The sequence below is a fragment of the Hyaena hyaena genome, unplaced genomic scaffold, assembly GCF_003009895.1.
Source record: "Hyaena hyaena isolate Hyena2069 unplaced genomic scaffold, ASM300989v1 scaffold_357, whole genome shotgun sequence".
NCBI lineage: Eukaryota > Metazoa > Chordata > Mammalia > Carnivora > Hyaenidae > Hyaena > Hyaena hyaena.
Genome location: NW_024080990.1, coordinates 333,117 through 353,733, shown reverse-complemented (window position 1 = coordinate 353,733; position 20,617 = coordinate 333,117). Strand labels below are relative to the sequence as shown.

Genomic DNA, 20,617 nt, shown 5'->3' with positions numbered 1-20,617 from the left:
CCAGTGCCGCGATTGGGCGACGGTCCCTGAGCCTCCAGTTCTGCGTCGGTTTCAAGGCTCCTCCCTCCTGGTGAAAGACAGACTGCGGGGCGCCTGGAAACCGGTCCGAGGGCGCGCGAGGGAGAGGAGAACGAGCGAGTTGAGGGATTGACACAAATGGTCAGGCGGCGGCGGCGGAGAAGGAGGCGGAGGCGCAGGGGGGAGCCGAGGCTGCTGGGCTGCCGAGAGTTGCGCGCTCTACGGGGCCGCGGCCACTAGCGCGGCGCCGCCAGCCAGGAGCCAGCGAGCCGGGGGCCAGGAGGGCGGGACGCGACCCCGGCGCGCCGGAGCCACCCGGGCTCTACCCGCCGCCCACGCTTCATGAATCGCAAGTTTCCGCGGCGGCGGCGGCTGCGGGACTTGGAGCGGGAGCCGGGGGAGCGGGCTGAGCGCAGCTCGGGCTCGACGGAGGGCACCGGCGCGGAGATCTCCCTGGCCGCAGGGGGAGCTGCCGCCGGCCGCGCTACTGCCGGCCCCAGCCGGGCGGCGCCAAGAAAGGAGCCGAGAAAGTATGGCTGAAGAGGAGGCGCCTAAGAAGTCCCGGGCCGCCGCCACCGGCGGCGGCGGCGGCGGCGGCGGCGGCGGCGCGAGCTGGGAACTTTATGCCGGGGCGCTCCCAGCTGGCCCGGTGGCGGCAGGGAGCGGAGACGCTGGCAGCCGCCGCCGCCGCCCCCCAGCTGACTCTGGACGCTTGGCGCGCCGGCTCCTGCTACTGCTTTGGCTGCTGGAGGTTCCGCTGCTGCTGGGGGTCCGGGCGCAGGCAGTGGGCCAGGGGCCGGGCCAGGGGCCCGGGCCGGGGCAGCAGCCCCCGCCGCCGCCGCCGCCCCAGCAGCAGCAGGGCGGGCAGCAGTACAACGGCGAGCGGGGCATCTCCATCCCGGACCACGGCTATTGCCAGCCCATCTCCATCCCGCTGTGCACGGACATCGCGTACAACCAGACCATCATGCCCAACCTTTTGGGCCACACGAACCAAGAGGATGCGGGCCTTGAGGTGCACCAGTTCTACCCCTTGGTGAAGGTGCAGTGCTCGGCGGAACTCAAGTTCTTCCTGTGCTCCATGTACGCTCCAGTATGCACGGTGCTGGAGCAGGCTCTGCCGCCCTGCCGCTCCCTGTGCGAGCGCGCGCGCCAGGGCTGCGAGGCGCTCATGAACAAGTTCGGCTTCCAGTGGCCTGACACGCTCAAGTGCGAGAAGTTCCCGGTGCACGGCGCCGGCGAGCTGTGCGTGGGCCAAAATACATCGGACAAGGGCACCCCGACGCCCTCGTTGCTGCCGGAGTTCTGGACCAGCAACCCTCAGCACGGCGGCGGGGGGCACCGTGGCGGCGGCTTCCCGGGGGGCTCCGGCGCGTCGGAGCGAGGCAAGTTCTCTTGCCCACGCGCCCTCAAGGTGCCCTCCTATCTCAACTACCACTTCCTTGGGGAGAAGGACTGCGGTGCGCCTTGTGAGCCGACCAAGGTGTACGGGCTTATGTACTTTGGACCCGAGGAGCTGCGCTTCTCGCGCACGTGGATCGGCATCTGGTCGGTGCTGTGCTGCGCCTCCACGCTCTTCACGGTGCTCACGTACCTGGTGGACATGCGGCGCTTCAGCTACCCGGAGCGGCCCATCATCTTCCTGTCCGGCTGCTACACTGCAGTGGCCGTGGCCTACATCGCCGGCTTCCTGCTGGAGGATCGAGTGGTGTGTAACGACAAGTTCTCCGAGGACGGGGCGCGCACAGTGGCGCAGGGCACCAAGAAGGAGGGCTGCACCATCCTCTTTATGATGCTTTACTTCTTCAGCATGGCCAGCTCCATCTGGTGGGTGATCCTGTCGCTCACCTGGTTCCTGGCAGCGGGCATGAAGTGGGGTCACGAAGCCATCGAGGCTAACTCGCAGTATTTTCACCTGGCCGCCTGGGCTGTGCCGGCCATCAAGACCATCACCATCCTGGCGCTGGGCCAGGTGGACGGCGACGTGCTGAGCGGGGTGTGCTTCGTGGGGCTCAACAATGTGGACGCGCTGCGTGGCTTCGTGCTGGCGCCGCTCTTCGTGTACCTGTTCATTGGCACGTCTTTCTTGCTGGCAGGCTTCGTATCCCTCTTCCGCATTCGCACCATCATGAAGCACGACGGCACCAAGACCGAGAAGCTGGAGAAGCTCATGGTGCGCATCGGCGTTTTCAGCGTGCTTTACACGGTGCCAGCTACTATTGTCATCGCCTGTTACTTCTACGAGCAGGCCTTCCGGGACCAGTGGGAGCGCAGCTGGGTGGCCCAGAGCTGCAAGAGCTACGCCATCCCCTGCCCCCACCTCCAGGCGGGTGGAGGCGCCCCGCCTCACCCGCCCATGAGCCCAGACTTCACAGTCTTCATGATCAAGTACCTTATGACGCTGATCGTGGGCATCACATCAGGCTTCTGGATCTGGTCCGGCAAGACCCTCAACTCCTGGAGGAAGTTCTATACCAGGCTCACCAACAGCAAACAGGGGGAGACCACCGTCTGAGAGACCTGGGGGCTCAGCCCGTTCCCAGCCGTCGGCTTCGTCCCAGCCACTCTCATAAAGCTGGCCCCATGGAACTATTGCCAAGCCTGGCTACTCAAGGCTTCCTCACTAGCCATATCACTTTTCGCAGGCTCCTTTTAACAACACAGCTCCTGCAAAAGCTTCCGTCCCTGGGGGCAAACGGACTGGAGGGCCCAACTGCCACGGGGGGAGGGGGGGGGATGGGGGAGGGTGGTGAACAGACCTCTCTCTGGTTCTCACACTCTGGTATCAGGACTGTACGCTTTTATGATTGTAAATAGCTTGTGTAAGATTTTTGTAAGTATATTTGTATTTAAATGATGACCGGTCACGCGTTTTTCTTTTTTCTGCCTTTTCCTTTTTTGTTGTTGTTGTTGTTGTTTTGTTTTGTTTAAGTTTCAATTATTTAGGGCGGTTTAACCATTTGAGGCTTTTCCTTTGCCTTTTCGGAGTACCGCAGAGATAAAACCGGAGCGCACGGTGCTCTTGCTTATTCTGGCGCGCCCCTCCCTGCGGAGGTCGTGGTGCGTCTGGGGCTGCGCGGCCCAGGTCACTTCCCGCCTCCGCTTTCTGCTTTTTCCTTTACCTTCATTGCTAGGGGTTGGGGCTCTTTAGATATAGAACTCCACAGAGCTTCCAGATCCGGGGGTAGACCTCTGCCCGTCCCAGGTGTGCCCTTGGCGGGGTAGGGGGGGGGGAGCAGATTGTGAAGGCCTTGCCGCTTTATCCAAAACCGAATTTTTCACTGTGGAGAACCTTACCCCTAGCTTCATGGAGGCCCACAGATGTGGGCTGTGGCAGCCCCAGCCTCCACACTGGCCTCCAACGCCCAGGCACTGCCTCCTTCTACCTAAGTTGGTTAGAGGGTGAGTGGGTAACCAGTGCCAAACTTTTTCAAGTCTAATTTTTGGTGGATGAGCTCATTTCATTCTCTAGTGTTTAAAACCTGGTATGGGTTTGGCCAGCGTCTCGGAAAGATGTGGTTGCTGAGATTTGGGAAGAAGCTTGGAGCTTTGTGTGGGTGGGGAGAGACTGAAGATGGAGGTTATAAAATGTTAATTCTAATTGCATTCTGATGCCTGGCAAACTGCCTCTAGGACTGAAGACAGCCCACATTTAGATTTTACCTTTCTGTAAAATGGAAACATTAGGTCACCTGGAAAGCTTTGTTAAAGAGTTGATCTTTGCTTTCCTTAACAGGACAGCAGAACCTAAGCTGAATAGGAAAACTTGAAGGAGATTTCCGTGTAATGGACTTTCTCAAAATGAAGTGCTTTTTATTATTTTTAAATAATTAGACATATATAAAAAAACTTTAAAATGTAGAAGTTTTATACTTTCAACATATTATGATTATACAGCAACACAGTGAGAGAGGAACAATCCACATCATTAAAGATAACCTTGTAGGATTCCAGGAGGTGAAGGAGGTGGAATAATTGGTGGGATTAGATCCTGAAATAAACAAAACCATGGGCATGCATGGTAAAGGGACAGTGTGTGCAGTTCTACTGCATTAAATCCTGTGTGCTCTTTTTTGGATTTACAGAAATGTGTCAGATGTAAATCTTTCAAAGCCATTTAAAAATATTCACTTTAGTTTTCTGTGAAAAAGAGGAGGAAAGCAAACCTCCTGATTGTATTGTTTTAAATTTTAAGAGTTTATCCAAATGCCAGTACTTAGGACCTAAATTTATCTATGTCTGTCATACCCTAAAATGACAATGGTCTTTGGTTTTGGTATGCATTTATTCTGTTCACTATCACAAAATCATCTATATTTATAGAGGAATAGAAGTTTATATATATAAAATACCATATTTTTAATTTCACAAATAAAAAAATCAAAGTTTTGTACAAAATTATATGGTTTTTGTGCCTGAAAACAACAGAACTGGAACTGTCTAAACTATCTTTACATTTTTTTTCATATTTATACCACTATCTTTACATTTTATAGTGTCTCATAGCCAGTCCCAAAGTATATAAATTCAGGAATTCAATGAAAAAGTCTATCGTTAAACATTCAGATGAGCCCTTCCAAAGATGTATCCTACTTGCAATGTTGCTACTGACATTGCCAAGTTCCTAGACATTATCTGCTTTCATGACAGTAACAGTATAAATAGAAATTTCCAAATTATTTCTTTACTCAGAAAGAATTATTAAAAAGAGAACTCTAATTTTAATATTAAAGCTTTTTTCTTTCAAGGGTTAAATTTACATAACTTTTTATAATATGGACGTTTATTTAAATCATCAGGCATTACCTTGATCATGATTTTTTTGAGGTATTGTCTTTTTCATAATCTTGGATATTCCAAAACCATAAATAGGCAATCAATAAATGGTTAACTGACTGTGTGTTTATAAGCATTTTAAACAGTAGTTGGGTGTATAAGGTTGTTTTGTCGTTTGCTTCAGAAGACCCCATTTTTATATTGTTCAAGGAACCTTTTCCAGAGAAATTATCTAGTTGGTCTACTCTTAGCTGGAATTTATATATATGTATACATATATATATATATGTAGGATGTATATATAGATATATACATATGCATATGTATCTACATTATGTCTATATATACATATATACATAAGTATACACACACTAATTTTTATAAACTAGAGGTGCAAAGTTATATATTTTACAATATGGAAATAAGGTTATGAGAAATGTAAAACGCCAGATGGAAAACCTAAAGTATCTTTAGAAAACAAGTCTCTTATTCCTTTACAGACTAAAAATATTTATATTAAATTTTCCAATGAAAATATTTTGTGATAAAATGACAAGGAACTAAAATGAAGACCATTGATGCAATAGAGTTACTTTCATGGTTATAATGCAGTTAATTGTCTTTTAAGTCATTATCATTATTTATTTTAAGGCAAATGAAAATATTAAATCTAATTGAAAATACAGCATTCAATTTTACATAGCAAGATGCAATTTTATGTTCCTTTTTTTCTTTGTTTCGTTAATCTATGGTAGATACCCGAGAAGGTTTTCTTGTGTATAGAATTTTAAAAAAGGATTCTTAGGCTAAATTAAAACATATCTCCTCTCTAGGTATTTCTATCAGATTATTTCTGGGGAAAAAATTTTAAGATTATTAGTCTTGATCCATGAAATAAATACAAAAGATTCTAATTGTGGGTGTCCTTAAAATGATGTAACTATAAATTTGATGCAAAAAGGTTTTATAATGCTGGATTTAAATAGCCTTAAAAGACAAAATTTCAAGTCATCACCAGGCTTTGTTTTTAGGAAGCAACTTATTTAAAATTGTGTAGCATATAGAAAGCCAGTATGTTCTATTGTTTCTTTTCATACCAATGGCAAAACAAGACTTTCCTGGAAAACCATAAAGGTACCGGGAATAGGGTCCCATTAGCATGCTGTTTCCATGACAAACCCTATTTTCAGATGGTTTGGTTTGCCTATTTTTTTTTTAACCAGCTATCAGTTGAAGTCAATTTTCCCACTCACCGTGTGCTTGATTCAGCTTTTATAGTAAATGTATACAGAGTATGAAAGCCTTCTGATGCTTTTTTTTTAAGCCATTTTTCACTTAAACTTTGTGGGAGCAGAAAGTCATATTTTTAATCTCAGAGGCAGCCAGTGTCAAGCATATGCAAAAGAGCTGGGCCAGATTTTTCAGTTAGTCTGGGGTCATGATTTGTCAGCCTGGGTTTACAGTCCTGGTCCTTTTGTCTCCCTGAGCAATGAAGGCTTCCGCTATAAATTACATCATTCCTAAAGTCCAGCATTTACCTAGGAAAGGAGACCACGGTGAAGAGTTGGTGACCAATTAAGAAAAAAATTGCCTAAACCACAAAACATTTCAGGACTTGGGTGGCTTCAGATGACTTTCATTGATACCATGTTTGGTCTTTAAAATTTTTTTGTTTTTTTTAAAGATGCCATAGTGTGTGTGTGTGTGTGTGTGTGTGTGTTCAACTCCAGGTACTCTTGCCTTCATTGCTTACTAATCTGTCAATTGGCTATGAGCCACATTTTTATGTAATGTACATGCAATTAATTGAAACCAGTGATATTGCACTGGGTATCTCTGATACATTTCTGATTATAATGTTCTGTGTAACTGGAGCTTGAGAGATAAGAACCAAAATGTGGTCAATCACACATGTCTTGAGGTGAATGCTAGCAATATTGTTATTGAATACTTCATAGAATATAGTAATTCAAAGTCTTGCAAGATTAATCTTTAGGAGCTAAAATAAGATGTGGACTATGTATAAGAATTCTCCAGTTATGTTACTAAAAAGAAATTGCAACACTACCTTAAATTCAAGGCTTTTATTTTAAGGCCCTTATATCTGAAATGAGGTCTCACAAGGGAGATGTCCAAAAAAGAAAAGGATTTCTTTTGATGACTCTTAAGATTGATATCTGTATTTGGAACTATTGGCAGATGCCAATGGCCCTTAGAATTTGAAAAACTGTAGTTGAGCTTCAATCATGACTCAAATTTTCACAAACTTCTTGGGCTTCAATACTTCTATTCACTTTGGTCATAGCTTTTGACAATGGATTTATTAAACCATAATAAATGGTTTAGTGATAAAACAGCTAATTTTGAACCTAGTGATTAAAAGATGGACTCGACCAATTTCCTTAAGTAGTAGCGTGATCTGTGATGACAGTGGTCTCTACTCCATTACAGAATCAAGTTCTTGTTTAAGATTCTCCTGTTGGAGATTTTTGTTTATTAGTTGATTTGGGACCCAAGTAACAGGTCAAGTAAAAGGATTTCTCCTAGAAATCTTTCTCATGTAACAGATTGTCTCAAGTACAATCTATAAGCAAATCCTGCAAGGAACATATGATAAATATTCTGAGGGTTATCAGTCTTATAAGTCAAACAGAATCTTAAATTGCTTGAAAATTCAAGATATTTTTCAATAGACATTTCTCTAAATAAAACTTTTTATTTTAAGATGGTGATATTCTAATGAGGAATATTTTTGAGTGGTAAAATTCAAATAACACTGCATTTTGTAAGAGTATCATCAGTAAACTAGTTGGGTGGCATATTTGTGTAACTAATAATTTTAAAAGCCAAGTATTGGAATAGCACTAATTTTGCACATTTTACACACATTCTATTTTTTAAATAAAATCGAGTTGAAGACAATAATTTTAAGTTTTAAAATTTATAATATGCATATTTCATATGAAGATCTCAAATAATTTTATTCACAATGTAGACTTTCAAAACATGTTCTTAGGAATACATTGATGAACATGAAAAGGAACCGTTATTGCAGCTTTAAGATAGTTCTCTGTGGCCTGGATTTCTTTTCTTTTCTTTTTAAAAACCAAGTATCCTCTAATTTGTGGATATCTCCATGTTTCAGATCTCAATACCTGTTTGAATTAAATTTGCAGGGGAATAACTGCAGCATCCCCCCATAGACAAAGTGTGGCCTTTATTTCCTTTCAAGTTGGCAGCGTGTCCTTGCTTAAATGAAGCACTCTGAGACAGATTGTTCTCTTGCCCTTGGAAATGCTCATCTTCACATACACAGCAGCAAATACCTGGAAGTCATACAGGCTAGTTAAATGCATTTCCAAATGCCAAGTGCTACTTGATTGTTAGAAGGGTTTGTTTGTTTTTTTATTTTGGGGGGTTTTTTCCCCTTAAAAGTAGATTTAGAGACTATTCTTGACCTTATCATTCCAACTCTTGGATTTTTTTTAAGTTAGCTTCGATAAATCCTCTGTCAAAAACTCAAAATTCAGGGGAGTCTGGGTGGCTCAGTCGGTTAAGCGTCCAACTTCGGCTCAGGTCATGATCTCCTGGTTTGTGGGTTTGAGCCCCGCGTCGGGCTCTGTGCTGACAGCTAGCTCAGAGCCTGGAGCGGTGTTTCAGATTCTGCATCTCCCTCTCTCTCTGACCCTCCCCTGCTCACACACTCTCTCTCAGAAATAAATGAAATATTTTTAAAATTTTAAAAATTCAAAATTCAGATGGGATAATGCATTGTTTAGGTTTGCCCAGAGCTGAGGGGTTTCTTAGGATGTTGGACTTTCAATGGTAAAACCAGGAAAGTCCTATAGAAGTTGGGATGGTGACTCACCCTGATTCACGGATTGAATTGTGCTTTCAAGATAGAGTAAAAGTTTCTGTGGTGGTCACTGGTCCAGCATTAAAAGTATTCCACTGCAGCTTTAGCCTTTTCTTTTTTTTTTATTACCAAATGAAAAGGCAATGAACACAGCCCTTTGTAACTGATCTTCACAGTGAGTACCAATCAACTGAAGCTGAATGGAACCTGAAGATATAATGGCACACACCACATTGATATCTTGGCTATTCTGCCTTCTGCCTCCTGAAGAAGTGGGGCATAGATACAGGAATCTCACTGACTACTGAGCCCCATTCTTGCTACTCACGAAATTAGGTTAGATGAGTATTTTTTGTTTTAAAAAATCTCAAAAGTATTCCCCTGGAATGAATAAAGTTTTTTTTAATTGATGTTTAAGTTTAGTAGATTGTAAGGAACTGTTAAGGTTTTGCATCTGTTTATATTTATTTTGTTTTCCTGTATAAAAATACAGTCCACTGTAATGAGATTACGAACTCAAGTGTGGATTATCCCAAATGGCTAAAACTCAACATTTAATTCAATCGTCATACTTTCAGAGGTAAGTAGGTTTAGCACCTATACTTTTCCCCAAACAAAAAATATCTACAGGAGGAGAAAAGAAGAAAATACACTTCAGATTCCACATGGTTATTGGGAATTGTTGAATGCAGTGTGTGGAACATGAACTCCATGGGCTTCATATTTCTAGTACCGTGAAAACTCCTCAGTCAGAGTTGGTACACGCTTTTTATATTGAGTTTATCCTTCTTGCCATCCTTCTCATTACACGTATTCCTACATTCTTTCCTATAGTGCACATAAAACTTCACTCCCTTTGTTGATGAAACAAAGCACTATTCTTGCTATTTTTCAATTAAACTCAATGTAGAGGAATAAAAAAAGATGTGCAGATAATGTAATTATTTCAGGAGGTACCTACACATTCCTTTCCAGAGCTGTGATCTCAACAGGGTCAGTTTTGCCCTCAGGAGACATTTGACAATACCTGAACACATTTTTTTTTTATTGTCATGACTGATGTGTGGAATTCTTATGGGTATTTAGTGAGTAGAGGCCAGAGAGGCTACTAAACATTTTATAATGCACATGACAGCTCCTGACGATAAAGAATGATCTGATCCAAAGTCCCAAAGTTGAGAAACCCTGTTCTGAAGGAATATTGAAAATTGTGAAATAGACATTTTTAAATAATGAAATATATTAGAATTACAAAATAGAATTGAGAAAAAATATGTATTGTCTTGTGTCTACAGCATGTGCTTTACTTTTGACCTACAAATTTTGTTTTAAATTGACGAGTAGCTTGATGATATTGTGTAGTAGTAGTTAATGTCTTCATCAGCTTGGGGTGCTATAACAAAATACCGCAGACTTGATGACTTAAAGAGCAGACATTTATTTCTCCTAGTTCGGGGGGTTGGGATGTTCAAGATTGAGACACCAGCAGATTTGGTTTTTGATCCTGCTTCCTGGCTTACAGACAGCCAGCACTCTTGCTGTGTGCCTCCAAAGCCCCCATGGGAGAGAGTTCTCTCTTCTCCTAAGGGCATTAATCCCATCATGAGAGTCCCATACTCATGACAGAATCTAAACCTTATTATCTTCCCAATGTCCCACCTCCAAATCCTACTACATAGGGGGGTAAGGTTTCAACATATGAATTTTGAGGGAAGCAAACATTTAGCCCATGACAGTCAATAAAATATCTTGTTTAATGTTATTTACAGATTTCTTCCAACTGAAATTATGATACTGTATGTTCCTGTCTAGATGAAAATAATAAAAGCTGATATTTTATTGATTGCTTAAGTCACCAAGTCTGTGGTATTTTGTTATAGCAAAATGTCTCTTCCTCTTCTACCTATTCTTCTCCACCACCCCTCCACCTCTCCTCATCTCCTGTGACTCCCTCTCCCTTCTCTTCATCCTTCTACAGCCCACCATTATTGCTGATGGAAATTGAAAAGGCATAATGCAAACTAATGCCTTATTTTTTCTGCATCCTCTGTTCAGGCTAAGCATGTTTTACAAGACTCATTCAGATAAAAGATTAAGCTAATGGGCAGCCTTAAGGTTAAGTGACACAAAAAATGTTCTGTATATTAATCAACTGATGATATTGCTCTTAAAGTATAAGTGCATTTCTATGCATTCATGCCTGCTTTGTGATATACTATTTCAAATTCCGTTTCTTTATGGTTGCTGACAGTTCTAACTGGTAGGTTATACATATGGGTAACATGGCAACAGCCCTTTGAGGTCAGTGTAAATTATGACCAAGAAAAGACTCATAATTTCCTTTTAGAAATATGCTCCTCTACCGGACTGATAACGAATTGAAGAATTGCAGGAGTCCTATGTTTGTCCCTGTTGACTATATTGCCGAAGGGAACTTATTCAACAGCAGTTATGAAAATCGTCTTTGATACAACTGAAGCATACCAAATGTATTTTGATGCGGGAAGTTGAGCAGGGTTGAGGGCTTGTATCAATGTAGTTGGTTGGTCATGACATTATCTCCTCATTTAGCAGCTAGGCATTTTGGTACCTTGGTCACTCCTGTGGTCTAGTGTATTGATTTTCTATTGCCACTGTAACAAATTACAGGAAACTTTAAAAACACAAATTTATTATTTACAATTCTATAGGTCAGAGGTCTGACATTGGTCTCATTGGGCTAAAATCAAGGTGTTGCATAGCTGTGCTTCTTTTTGAAGTTTCTAAGGGAAAATCCATTTCCTTGTCTTTTCCGGCTTCTGGAGGCCACCCCCATGGCTCATGGCACGCTTCCTCCATCTTCAAAGCCAGCAATACTGGGTCATATCTTTTCTCTTACTATCTGATTCTCTCTAATTGGGAATGGTCCTCTGCTTTTAAGGACTCATATGATTAAGTTGACACAGGATAAGGTTTTGAGGATTAGAGCGTGGACATCTTTGAGGACCATTATTCTGTCTGCTACATCTATGTTTAGCTGTTGGAAACAGCTAGAGGATCTTTCTTTTAGAAGTATTCCCACCATATTCTCGTTCTTTACAATTCTGTTTTTTAAAAACTGGCTTCCTGAATTTCTTCTGTTCTCCATTTCATTCTCTCAAAGTATGCTTCTGTCAATGGTCAATTCCTCATTGATTTCCCCTCTCCCTTTACCTCATTTTCTTTTAAGCAGTCTGCAGTCCTAATTCTCTAGCTCTATAGATTTCTTTATATTCCAGATGTCATCTTTCTTCCTCTTCCTTGCTACACATCTTCTCCTTTGCTACCCTTTATGTTGCCCTATGTGTCGTTTCAATACATTTCCCTCTAGATTCATGTTTTGTGTCTGTCCCAGAAATAGGTCAGAAAGAGATGGAGAATGACTGATGTCAACCATCTTCTCCCAAGTGAACACATGTAAGGCCACCACTTTCATTACAGGTGATATAACTTTATGGTTTTCCTGAGAAACATATCTTTCAAATGATTGCACTCTTGCCTTTTGATGAATGGCTACATGTGAGAGTGGACATAGTTCATCTTCTTTCTGATTAATCTGATCTCTATTTCTGGCTGTGGTTACAAATTTTAATTCTTTATGAAGTTGCCGTTATGTTTATAGGGAAAATTTTTTCTCATGATTTTTAATTTAAATGTTTTTTAGAAAAAGAAAAACCTCAATTGCCTGGGTTGCATTTTATACAAATCCAGGTAATGAATACGCCTGCCCTAGTTTAAAATGTTATGTTGACACTTTTAGATAAGAAAATTTTCTGACATTACAAATGCATTTTTAAAAATGTTCTCTAAAATGTAATTTTTAGTCTACACTAGAAACCAACTGCAAGATTTTTTTTTTTCAGTCTAGAGTGTTGTGGCTAAAAAAACTCATTTTGCTCCCATATACATATAAATCTGTCTGAAAAAAATATGCCTTTTTCAGCAGCTATAGAAAATGGATTTCAAATATTCATGGAATCCCCAAATTTGCATTATTTGCAAGCACCAAAATTTTCCGGGATTATATAAAGATATAACAGAATTTCTAGAAATCAGTAATGAGTTAACATCTACAAAGTAATTGTACTACTATCATTTATTTTATTTAAAAATTTTACACCATTCATCCTCTCTATAGCCTTTTCCCCGCCAAGTAGGGATAATTCAGTAACAGAAAAGGGTCACCTGAATGCAATGATGGCTGTCTAAATAGAGAAAATGTGTTTAAGTATTTGTTTCATTACAGCCAAGTCGAATTAGCGTAGGAGGTGTAGGGTGTGTTTGAAGATCTCAGCTAAGGCAAGTTACAATGAAACCTAGTTCAATGTAAATAAAATTGGATGATCTTCCAAATGCTATTTATCACAGGTGGCAATGGTTGCTGAGAATCCTTAAAATTAAGTATACTTCAGAATCACTGAGGAGCTTATTAAATATGAAGATTTCTGGTCTCTTTAGAGACTGATTGTATTGCCCAGGGAGGGGTTCAGGAACCTCCATTCTGGCAGTTTGCATACTAGAGGTTCTTGTGCTTTTTGAAACACTGGGCTAAGTAAAGCTAAAGAAATGAGTAAGGAACTGATAGTGCTCAGCTGACGAAGAAAGATGACTTAGAGAAGAAACACACTAGCAGACCCCAGTAGGGGCAAGATGATCTCGGGTGAAATTGGCGACAAGATACACAGGAGTGACAGTGACAGTAGGATCCTCTGCTCCACCAGCCTCTCCCCATATTTCTCAAGTTTTATGAAGTGTTCAGCATACACAACTTCAAGGCAAGCCCCTACCCATTCCTTCTGCTTGCAGAACTTCCTCTTCGAAAGTTGTTGTGGAAACTTCACTGGATTCAGAACCTCAAAACTATGAGAACTAGTTTTTTTGGACTGTCAGTAGGGAGCAGAGCTGTCCTACCTGTCTTGGTCCCCAAAGAGCTAAATCAGGAAGTCGGGCCCGGCTGGTATGCCCGGTAGACCCCTCTTCAAAGCCATGGAGTGATTTGCCCAGGTTGCAAATTCTTTTAATTTAATTTGGTTTTATTTTATCTGTGAAAAGACGGGGCCTTGATTTCGTAACTAGAGGTTAAAGCTTAACTGAGAGCTGTCCCTTTAGTTAGACTTTCAGAATCTAGGGGCTCCTCAGTGGCTGAGCCAGTTGAGCATCTATCTCTTGTTTTTGGTGGTCACGATCTCACAGTTGATGGGTACAAGCCCTTGCACAGGGCTCTGCACTGGCAGTATGGATCCTGTTTGGGATTGTCTCTCTTCCTCTGTCTCTGCCCGTGCTTATGTGCTCTCTCTCTCTCTCTCAAAATAAATAAATAAACTTAAAAAAAAAAAAAGAAGAAGACTTTCAGAATCTAATTAGTTCACCAAACACTAGGTAGGGAAGGAGAAGGATGTATATTGTCTCTTTCTTAGAGACTGCTTTTGGAAACAACATAGAGAGGGAGACAGTACAGTGTGTGGGGCTTGATTGTCAGGCAGAGGTGGGACTTGAAAAGGTACCTGTTTCCCGCAGGTGGGGCCTATTCGCTTTCAGTGGAGCAGCCTTTGGCAGAAGCTGAGCTTGGCTGCTTCTCAGGCAGCTCACCTTCCCACCCTTTCCGATTTTGTTTGTTGAGGTTTTTAATACAAATGACTTCTTAGAAGGCCCTTACTTCCCAGGGAATTCACTAATCAAGGTAATACTTTATTTATTTGCATAAACAAATTTTTATGAAAGAGAAATTCATTCATTGACTAAGAGATGTGATCATTTCCACTGCTGTACCTGAGTGCTTCAAAGCACCATTGTTGTTGTTCACATCAATTAATCTAGGTAACTGGGAGATGTAAGTAAGACGGGGCTAAACTATATCCCAACTGATTTTACAAGCTTTAAAAAAAAAAAAAAAAAACCCAAGACTAAGATATCTAAACTCATGTTGTCTTAAACACGTTAAGAACTTGCTTAATAGGAAAGAATAATTACAGTATAGGGGAGAGGACAGTCACATCTTAGAATGAAGTAATTTTATTTCACAGAACTTACTGGAGCTTGGAAAATTTCAAGTAGCCTTTTCCTTTGTGCTGGGAACATGCTTGGAAGAAATACCTCCTCCAGGTATGATAAATATCATATTAATGCCTAGCTAAGGAATATGAAAAATAATTTTTGATAATTTTATTATTAAAACGTTTTATCATCTAAATAAAGATGTATATTAAATTTCAAAATATTTATTAGATCGAATTAATTACCTATTAATAGTCTTAATACTTAATTCAAAAGACAGTTCATGGTTCATAAGGGGAAAAAAGTCATTTAGCAGCCATTTCTTCTGAATATCAAATTGTATAAATTTCAACACTAAGGAAAATATTTTTTTAATGAAGTTCTGAAAGAAAGTTACAACAGAAAGTATCTGAAGTAACTAGACAGGGTTGAAGCAATAATCAAACGATGTCTTTTGCAGGAAAATAAAACTGATTCATTTCCTACAACTTATACCCACCCAACTAATTCTTTTTTTTTAATATTTTTATTTATTTCTAGAAGAGAGAGAGAGAGACAGCGTGAGCAGGGGAGGGTCAGAGAGAGAGGGAGACACAGACTCTGAAATAGGCTCCAGGCTCTGAGCTGGCAGTCAGCACAGAGCCCGATGCGGGGCTCGAACCCATGAACCGCGAGGTCATGACCTAAGCGAAAGTCAGATGCTTAACCGACTAAGACACCCACGCGCCCCCCGCCACCCAACTAATTATTTCAATTATTTATATTGAGGTATAATTTCCATACTATAAAATTCTCCTTTTTAAAAAGTGTAAAGATCAAAAAAAATTTTTAAGTCTAAAGTTCAGTGAGTTTGATATTTCACAAAGTTACACAATCTCACAACTACCAAATTCCAGAATTTTTCCAGGTTTCTAAAAAGAAACCCAAACCTATTAGTAGACACACCTCAATCCTCACCACCCAACTCTCACTCCCTTGGCAACTACTAATCTACCTTCTGTCAGTATAGATTTGCTTTTCTTGGCTATTTCGCATAAGTGGAATCATACATGTGGCTTTTGTGTCTGACTTCTTTCACCTAGCATAATGATTTCTAGATTCATCCATGTTTTAGAATGTATCAGTACTTCATTCTTTCTTATGGCTAAATAATAGTCTCCCCGATGGCTATACCACACTTTGCCTATCTATTCATCAGTTAATGGATACTTTGGCCTAGTGCGAATAATGCTGCTATGAACATTTGTGTACAATTTTTTTTTGTGTGGGCATATGTTTTCTTCTAAGTTTTTATTTAGATTCCAGTTAGGTAACATGCAGTATAATATTGGTTTTAGGTGTACAATATAGTGATTCAGCATTTCCATACGTCATCTGGTGTTCATCACAAGTACACTACTTAATCCCCATCACCTATTTCACCCATCACCCACCCACCTCCCCTCTGGTAAACATCTGTTTGTTCTCCATAGTTAAATTTTATTTCTTGATTTGCCTCTGTTTTTTTTTCCTTTACTCATTTGTTTTGTTTCTTAAATCCCACATATGAGTGAAATCATATGTTGTTTGTCTTTCTCTGACTGACTGACTTAGCATAATACTCTATTGCTCCATACATAATGTTGCAAATAGCAAGATTTCATTCTTTTTTATGGCTTAGTAACATTCCATTGTGTATGTGTGCTCGCGCGTGTGTGTGTGACATGTGCGTGCATATGCCTTCTTTATCCATTCATCAGTCGATGAACATTTGAGCTGTTTCCATAATTTGCTTATTATAGATAATGCTGCAATAAACATTGAGATGCATATATCCCTTTGAATTGGTATTTTTGTATCTTTGGGTAAATACCTAGTAGTGTGATTGCTGGATCATAGGGTAGTTTTATTTTTAACTTTTTCAGGAACCTCCATTGTTCTCTAGAGTGGCTGCACCAGTTTGCATTTCCAACAGTTTAAGAGGGTTCCCCTTTCTCCACATCCTCATCAGTTGTGTGGACATAGGTTTTCAATTCTCTTGTGTAAAAACACTTAAAGAGTGGTGCTGGGTCATAGGTTTTCAATTCTCTTGTGTAAAAACACTTAAAGAGTGGTGCTGGGTCACATGGTAACTCTATGTTTACGTTTTTGAGGAGCTACTAAACAGTTTTCCAAAGTGGGTTCACCATCCCACCAACATTGTATTCTAAATACTCCACATCCTTGCCAACACTTGTTACTGTTTCTTTTGGTAGCCATTTTAACAAGGGTGAAATGGTATCTCAATGTGGTTTTGACTTGCATTTTGCATTCTTCATTGTTTTGAAAAAATTCAATGGTGATAAAGGAAAGTCATGATGGTTTTCATGCCTCTAAATAAACTGAAAAAGCAAAGTGACACTACAATTAGTTCATAGTTCACCTCTCTATTTATATATCAGTCTCTTAACAAAAAGAATGCATATGGCTTATCAAAATGTGTAGTGTAACATAAATGTAGAAAAATATAAAATATTACTATTAGTAATAGAACTTACTGTTTTCAGCAAGTAGAAACAGGTAACTGGTAATATGCAACAGGTGTATCATTAGACTTGTATACTCACCAGAAGTAGGTTAAAATTTCTTTGAGCTTCCTAGGAGCCACAGTATAAAGTTACAGTACAAACTGTAAAATTCATAATGCTCCTAAGACTACAAACAATTTAGAATCTTTTACTGACTACTGTAGAGTCACTATCTATTCTCTGCATGATCCCTCCAGTCTCAAGAAGATCCTGAATCTTGATGCAGTCCTTTTCATTGCTGACTATTCCAGATGACAGAAGAGCTAAAATTAGCCTCTTACTTCCTTCTGCCTGCCAAGTCTTTATTTCTTCCCCCATTCCCCTGCCCTCAGTTACCACTGAGAAAATTCAAATTCCAGTCTTCCAGGCCAAACTCATGTTCTTTTTTTCTTGGTGGGCCCTTAATACCTCCAGACAGAATTAATTTTCCTCTCTCTGTGTTCCCATAGCACTTTTTAAGCAAGCATTGTATAGAATTTATATCTGTGCTTCATTTATGTGTCAGCCTTCCCCAGTGGACAGTGATTGGTTTCACAGGAGGGAAGTGTCTTCATTTTCATATCCTCAGGCCTGGCACAAAGCAGGTACTCAAGAAAGGGTGGTTGTGTCAAATAGATTTCATCAATCACTCCTGACTTCCTACCCTCCCATGAATACAGGTCAGTTGTTGCTGTTCCTCTTCATAAGTGACTCCCAGAAAGAAAATATGTTTTTCAGATTTTAGTCTATCAGGGTGCAAAATGCCCATCTGCTCTCCAAACCAGGTTTTCCTCAGCTTCCATTTTCTAATCTAAATGTAAGCCTTTATTTGTATTCGGGATCAACGTAATTTTATTTCCTGCAGGGAAAATACTTCATCTTGCCAGACTAAAATTATAAATTTCAGTTTTAATTCTGTCATCTGTCATATCATTCTTATCAACCAGTTTGAGGTCAGCCGTGTATGGGAGGATAATGTGAAACATGTGCATTTGTCTTTTCAATGTAATTATGTATTGAGTGCCAAAGAAAAAATTACCCCGTACGTCTAATTATTTATTGGGAAATTTGTGTTGTTCTTCTAATTCAAGATTCTAAAAATATCACATTTCTCTCCCCCACCCCCCACCAAAGCTTTTAAGAGCTTTGGTAAAATTTGCCATCATTTAGTATATGTGTTCTCTACCTGATATGTCTCCTGGACCCCCAAAGACACATAATTAGCCGTTATGTGTCCCTATTATGCACTCCTGTAGCATCCTGTACATTCATTACCTTAGAGCTTACACATTTTGTGTAATAATTTGTATAGTTACCTCTTTTCCTTACCAATCGACAGTTGCTGCTATATACAGTATCCCAACAGCTTAACACATTGCCTGGCTAAAGTTTTATTTGGGTCAAATCTACTTTGGATCAATTATGTGATCTCTATAAATACTATATTCTTTCATGTGGTTCTACCACTGGATCCGTTTAGTTAAAAAGAGGGGCTGTGATAATCTCATAGTAGCAAGAGGCATTATTTTAGGGAAGGCTAAGGCAGTCAGCAGATCAAATTATTTCTCCAATAGGACCATTTCAGGTTTACTATAAGCTAATCAAATAATGACTTACATTCAGCAAAATTTAAAACCTCTTAAAATAAGGGATCTAATAATCAATCAATACAATGTTAGTTTGCAATGTAATCATTCCAAGGTTTATTTTTATTTGTTGTCTTGAGCCCTCTACGAAACTCTGGGATGCAATGCTGAATCAATTGGGGCATCTCAAACACTATTCAAGGTTTTTTATTCCTGGAGCATTAAAGGGATCTTTTTAGAAGCTACTCGCACCCCAAAGGAGGTCCCTCAGTGGGAAGTCTAAGGAAAGCATTATGGTGAGAACTCAGTATAATTTGGTTTTTAAAAATTCCACTCTACAAGACATCCCCATGATATAAATATTCCTAATTAGCACAGGATTTCAGCTCCTTCATACAAAACGCTGCAGCACAATTTAAGACTGCTTAAAATTATCTTAACTTGTCCCATTTGGCAAACTAAGCCAGAGTCTTAGGAAACACGGAGCTGTAGTGTGCAGGAATGTGGGCAAGCTGTGAGAACTCCCTCCGGATCTGAGAGAGCCTTTTTGTTGACCTTACACTGAATCCTTATGTTTGAATGTATCATCACGGTGCAACAGCCAGCTACTGGCTAACTGACAAGAGAAGCTTCTGGAACACAAGGGCAGAAAACTGTAAGAAGTGGAAAACTACCCAAACTGAAGTTATTCAAATATGGTTTGCTTCTTAACATAAGCTCACATAAGCAGCCCTAATGAAAAGTAGGTTTTCTGTTAGCAGATGCTGAAGAGACAAAAATCTTTCTCCTATCTGTTTTCTTCCTTTTGGGGAAAGTTTAGCTATTAGATGCCATGAAAAAAAGCACCACATCTACAATTCCTGAACCTACCCAATGTTTTTAATATCTTGACATCTATATTTATGTTCTGTCAAAAAGTTAATAATATGAAGGATTTATTATAAATCCTGAGCTTTATTTTCTGAATCAGAACAGTAGTTATTAAGGTCTCACATGCACAAGACATTGAGCTTGTGCTATCACATGGTCTTGTTCTCTAGAAATTCATTCCACACAAGAAGGATTTCCTCCCTACTTTCTTCCACTACTGTAAATAAAATGTATAAGAATTAAGAAAATGAACAAATACTCCACTAATAAAATACCTAGGGAATGGAAAACTGTCAAAAGAAAATGTGGAAGAGGAAGGGGAAAATGAGGCAGAAGGTAAAGAGAGAAGGGGAAAATGAGGCAGAAGGTAAAGAGAAAATAAATAAAGGAATTATTGCATGTGGCAAATGAGATCACACTGTGACTCATACATGCCTGTATAACTAGAGCATAGGCAGATTTCTGTCTTAATGAGGACCAAGTCACCTCCTGGAAAACAAGTCTCCTTAGGCTGAGAGTCAGATCCCCCCAGCATGGTGGAAGACTGGTGCCAGAGCATCGGGAGTGGGACACTGCCCTTGAATGGATCCCCATGGAATTGTACCTAAAGGCTACCAAGAAGACAGCCCGACAATGAAAACCAAAAGTGTTGTTTTCATTAAAGTCTATAAAGACACACATAGCATGCTTCCGCACTGTATTGACAAAGCGCATCATGAAGGAGGCACCCTGCTTTAATGAAGTTCATTGTGACTGTGTTGCTGAAAGTGTTGGCTCACTCGCAGCTTTGGCAGTTTGGGTGCTTTTGCTTCACCAGAGCTAACATGTTGCAGCATCATCAGTGCAGGGAGAAATGACTGCTTTTGACATTAAAAAGAAGTGACCCAGTGCCAATGGGGCAGCAGAAGGATTGCAGGCGAAGCTCCATGGGATGCTGCATCTCAGAAGTGCATCTCAGAAAGAGGAAAATGGTG

General features: G+C 40.7%; 1 protein-coding gene across 1 annotated transcript; it reads left to right on the top strand.

The window, feature by feature from the left end:
- The first annotated feature begins 526 nt into the window (after nucleotides 1-526).
- Nucleotides 527-4,368, top strand: FZD1 (frizzled class receptor 1). Its single transcript, XM_039250039.1, has one exon. The coding sequence runs from the start codon at nucleotides 551-553 to the stop codon at nucleotides 2,531-2,533; it is 1,983 nt and encodes a 660-aa protein (XP_039105970.1). The 5' UTR covers nucleotides 527-550; the 3' UTR covers nucleotides 2,534-4,368.
- Nucleotides 4,369-20,617: the final 16,249 nt, after the last annotated feature.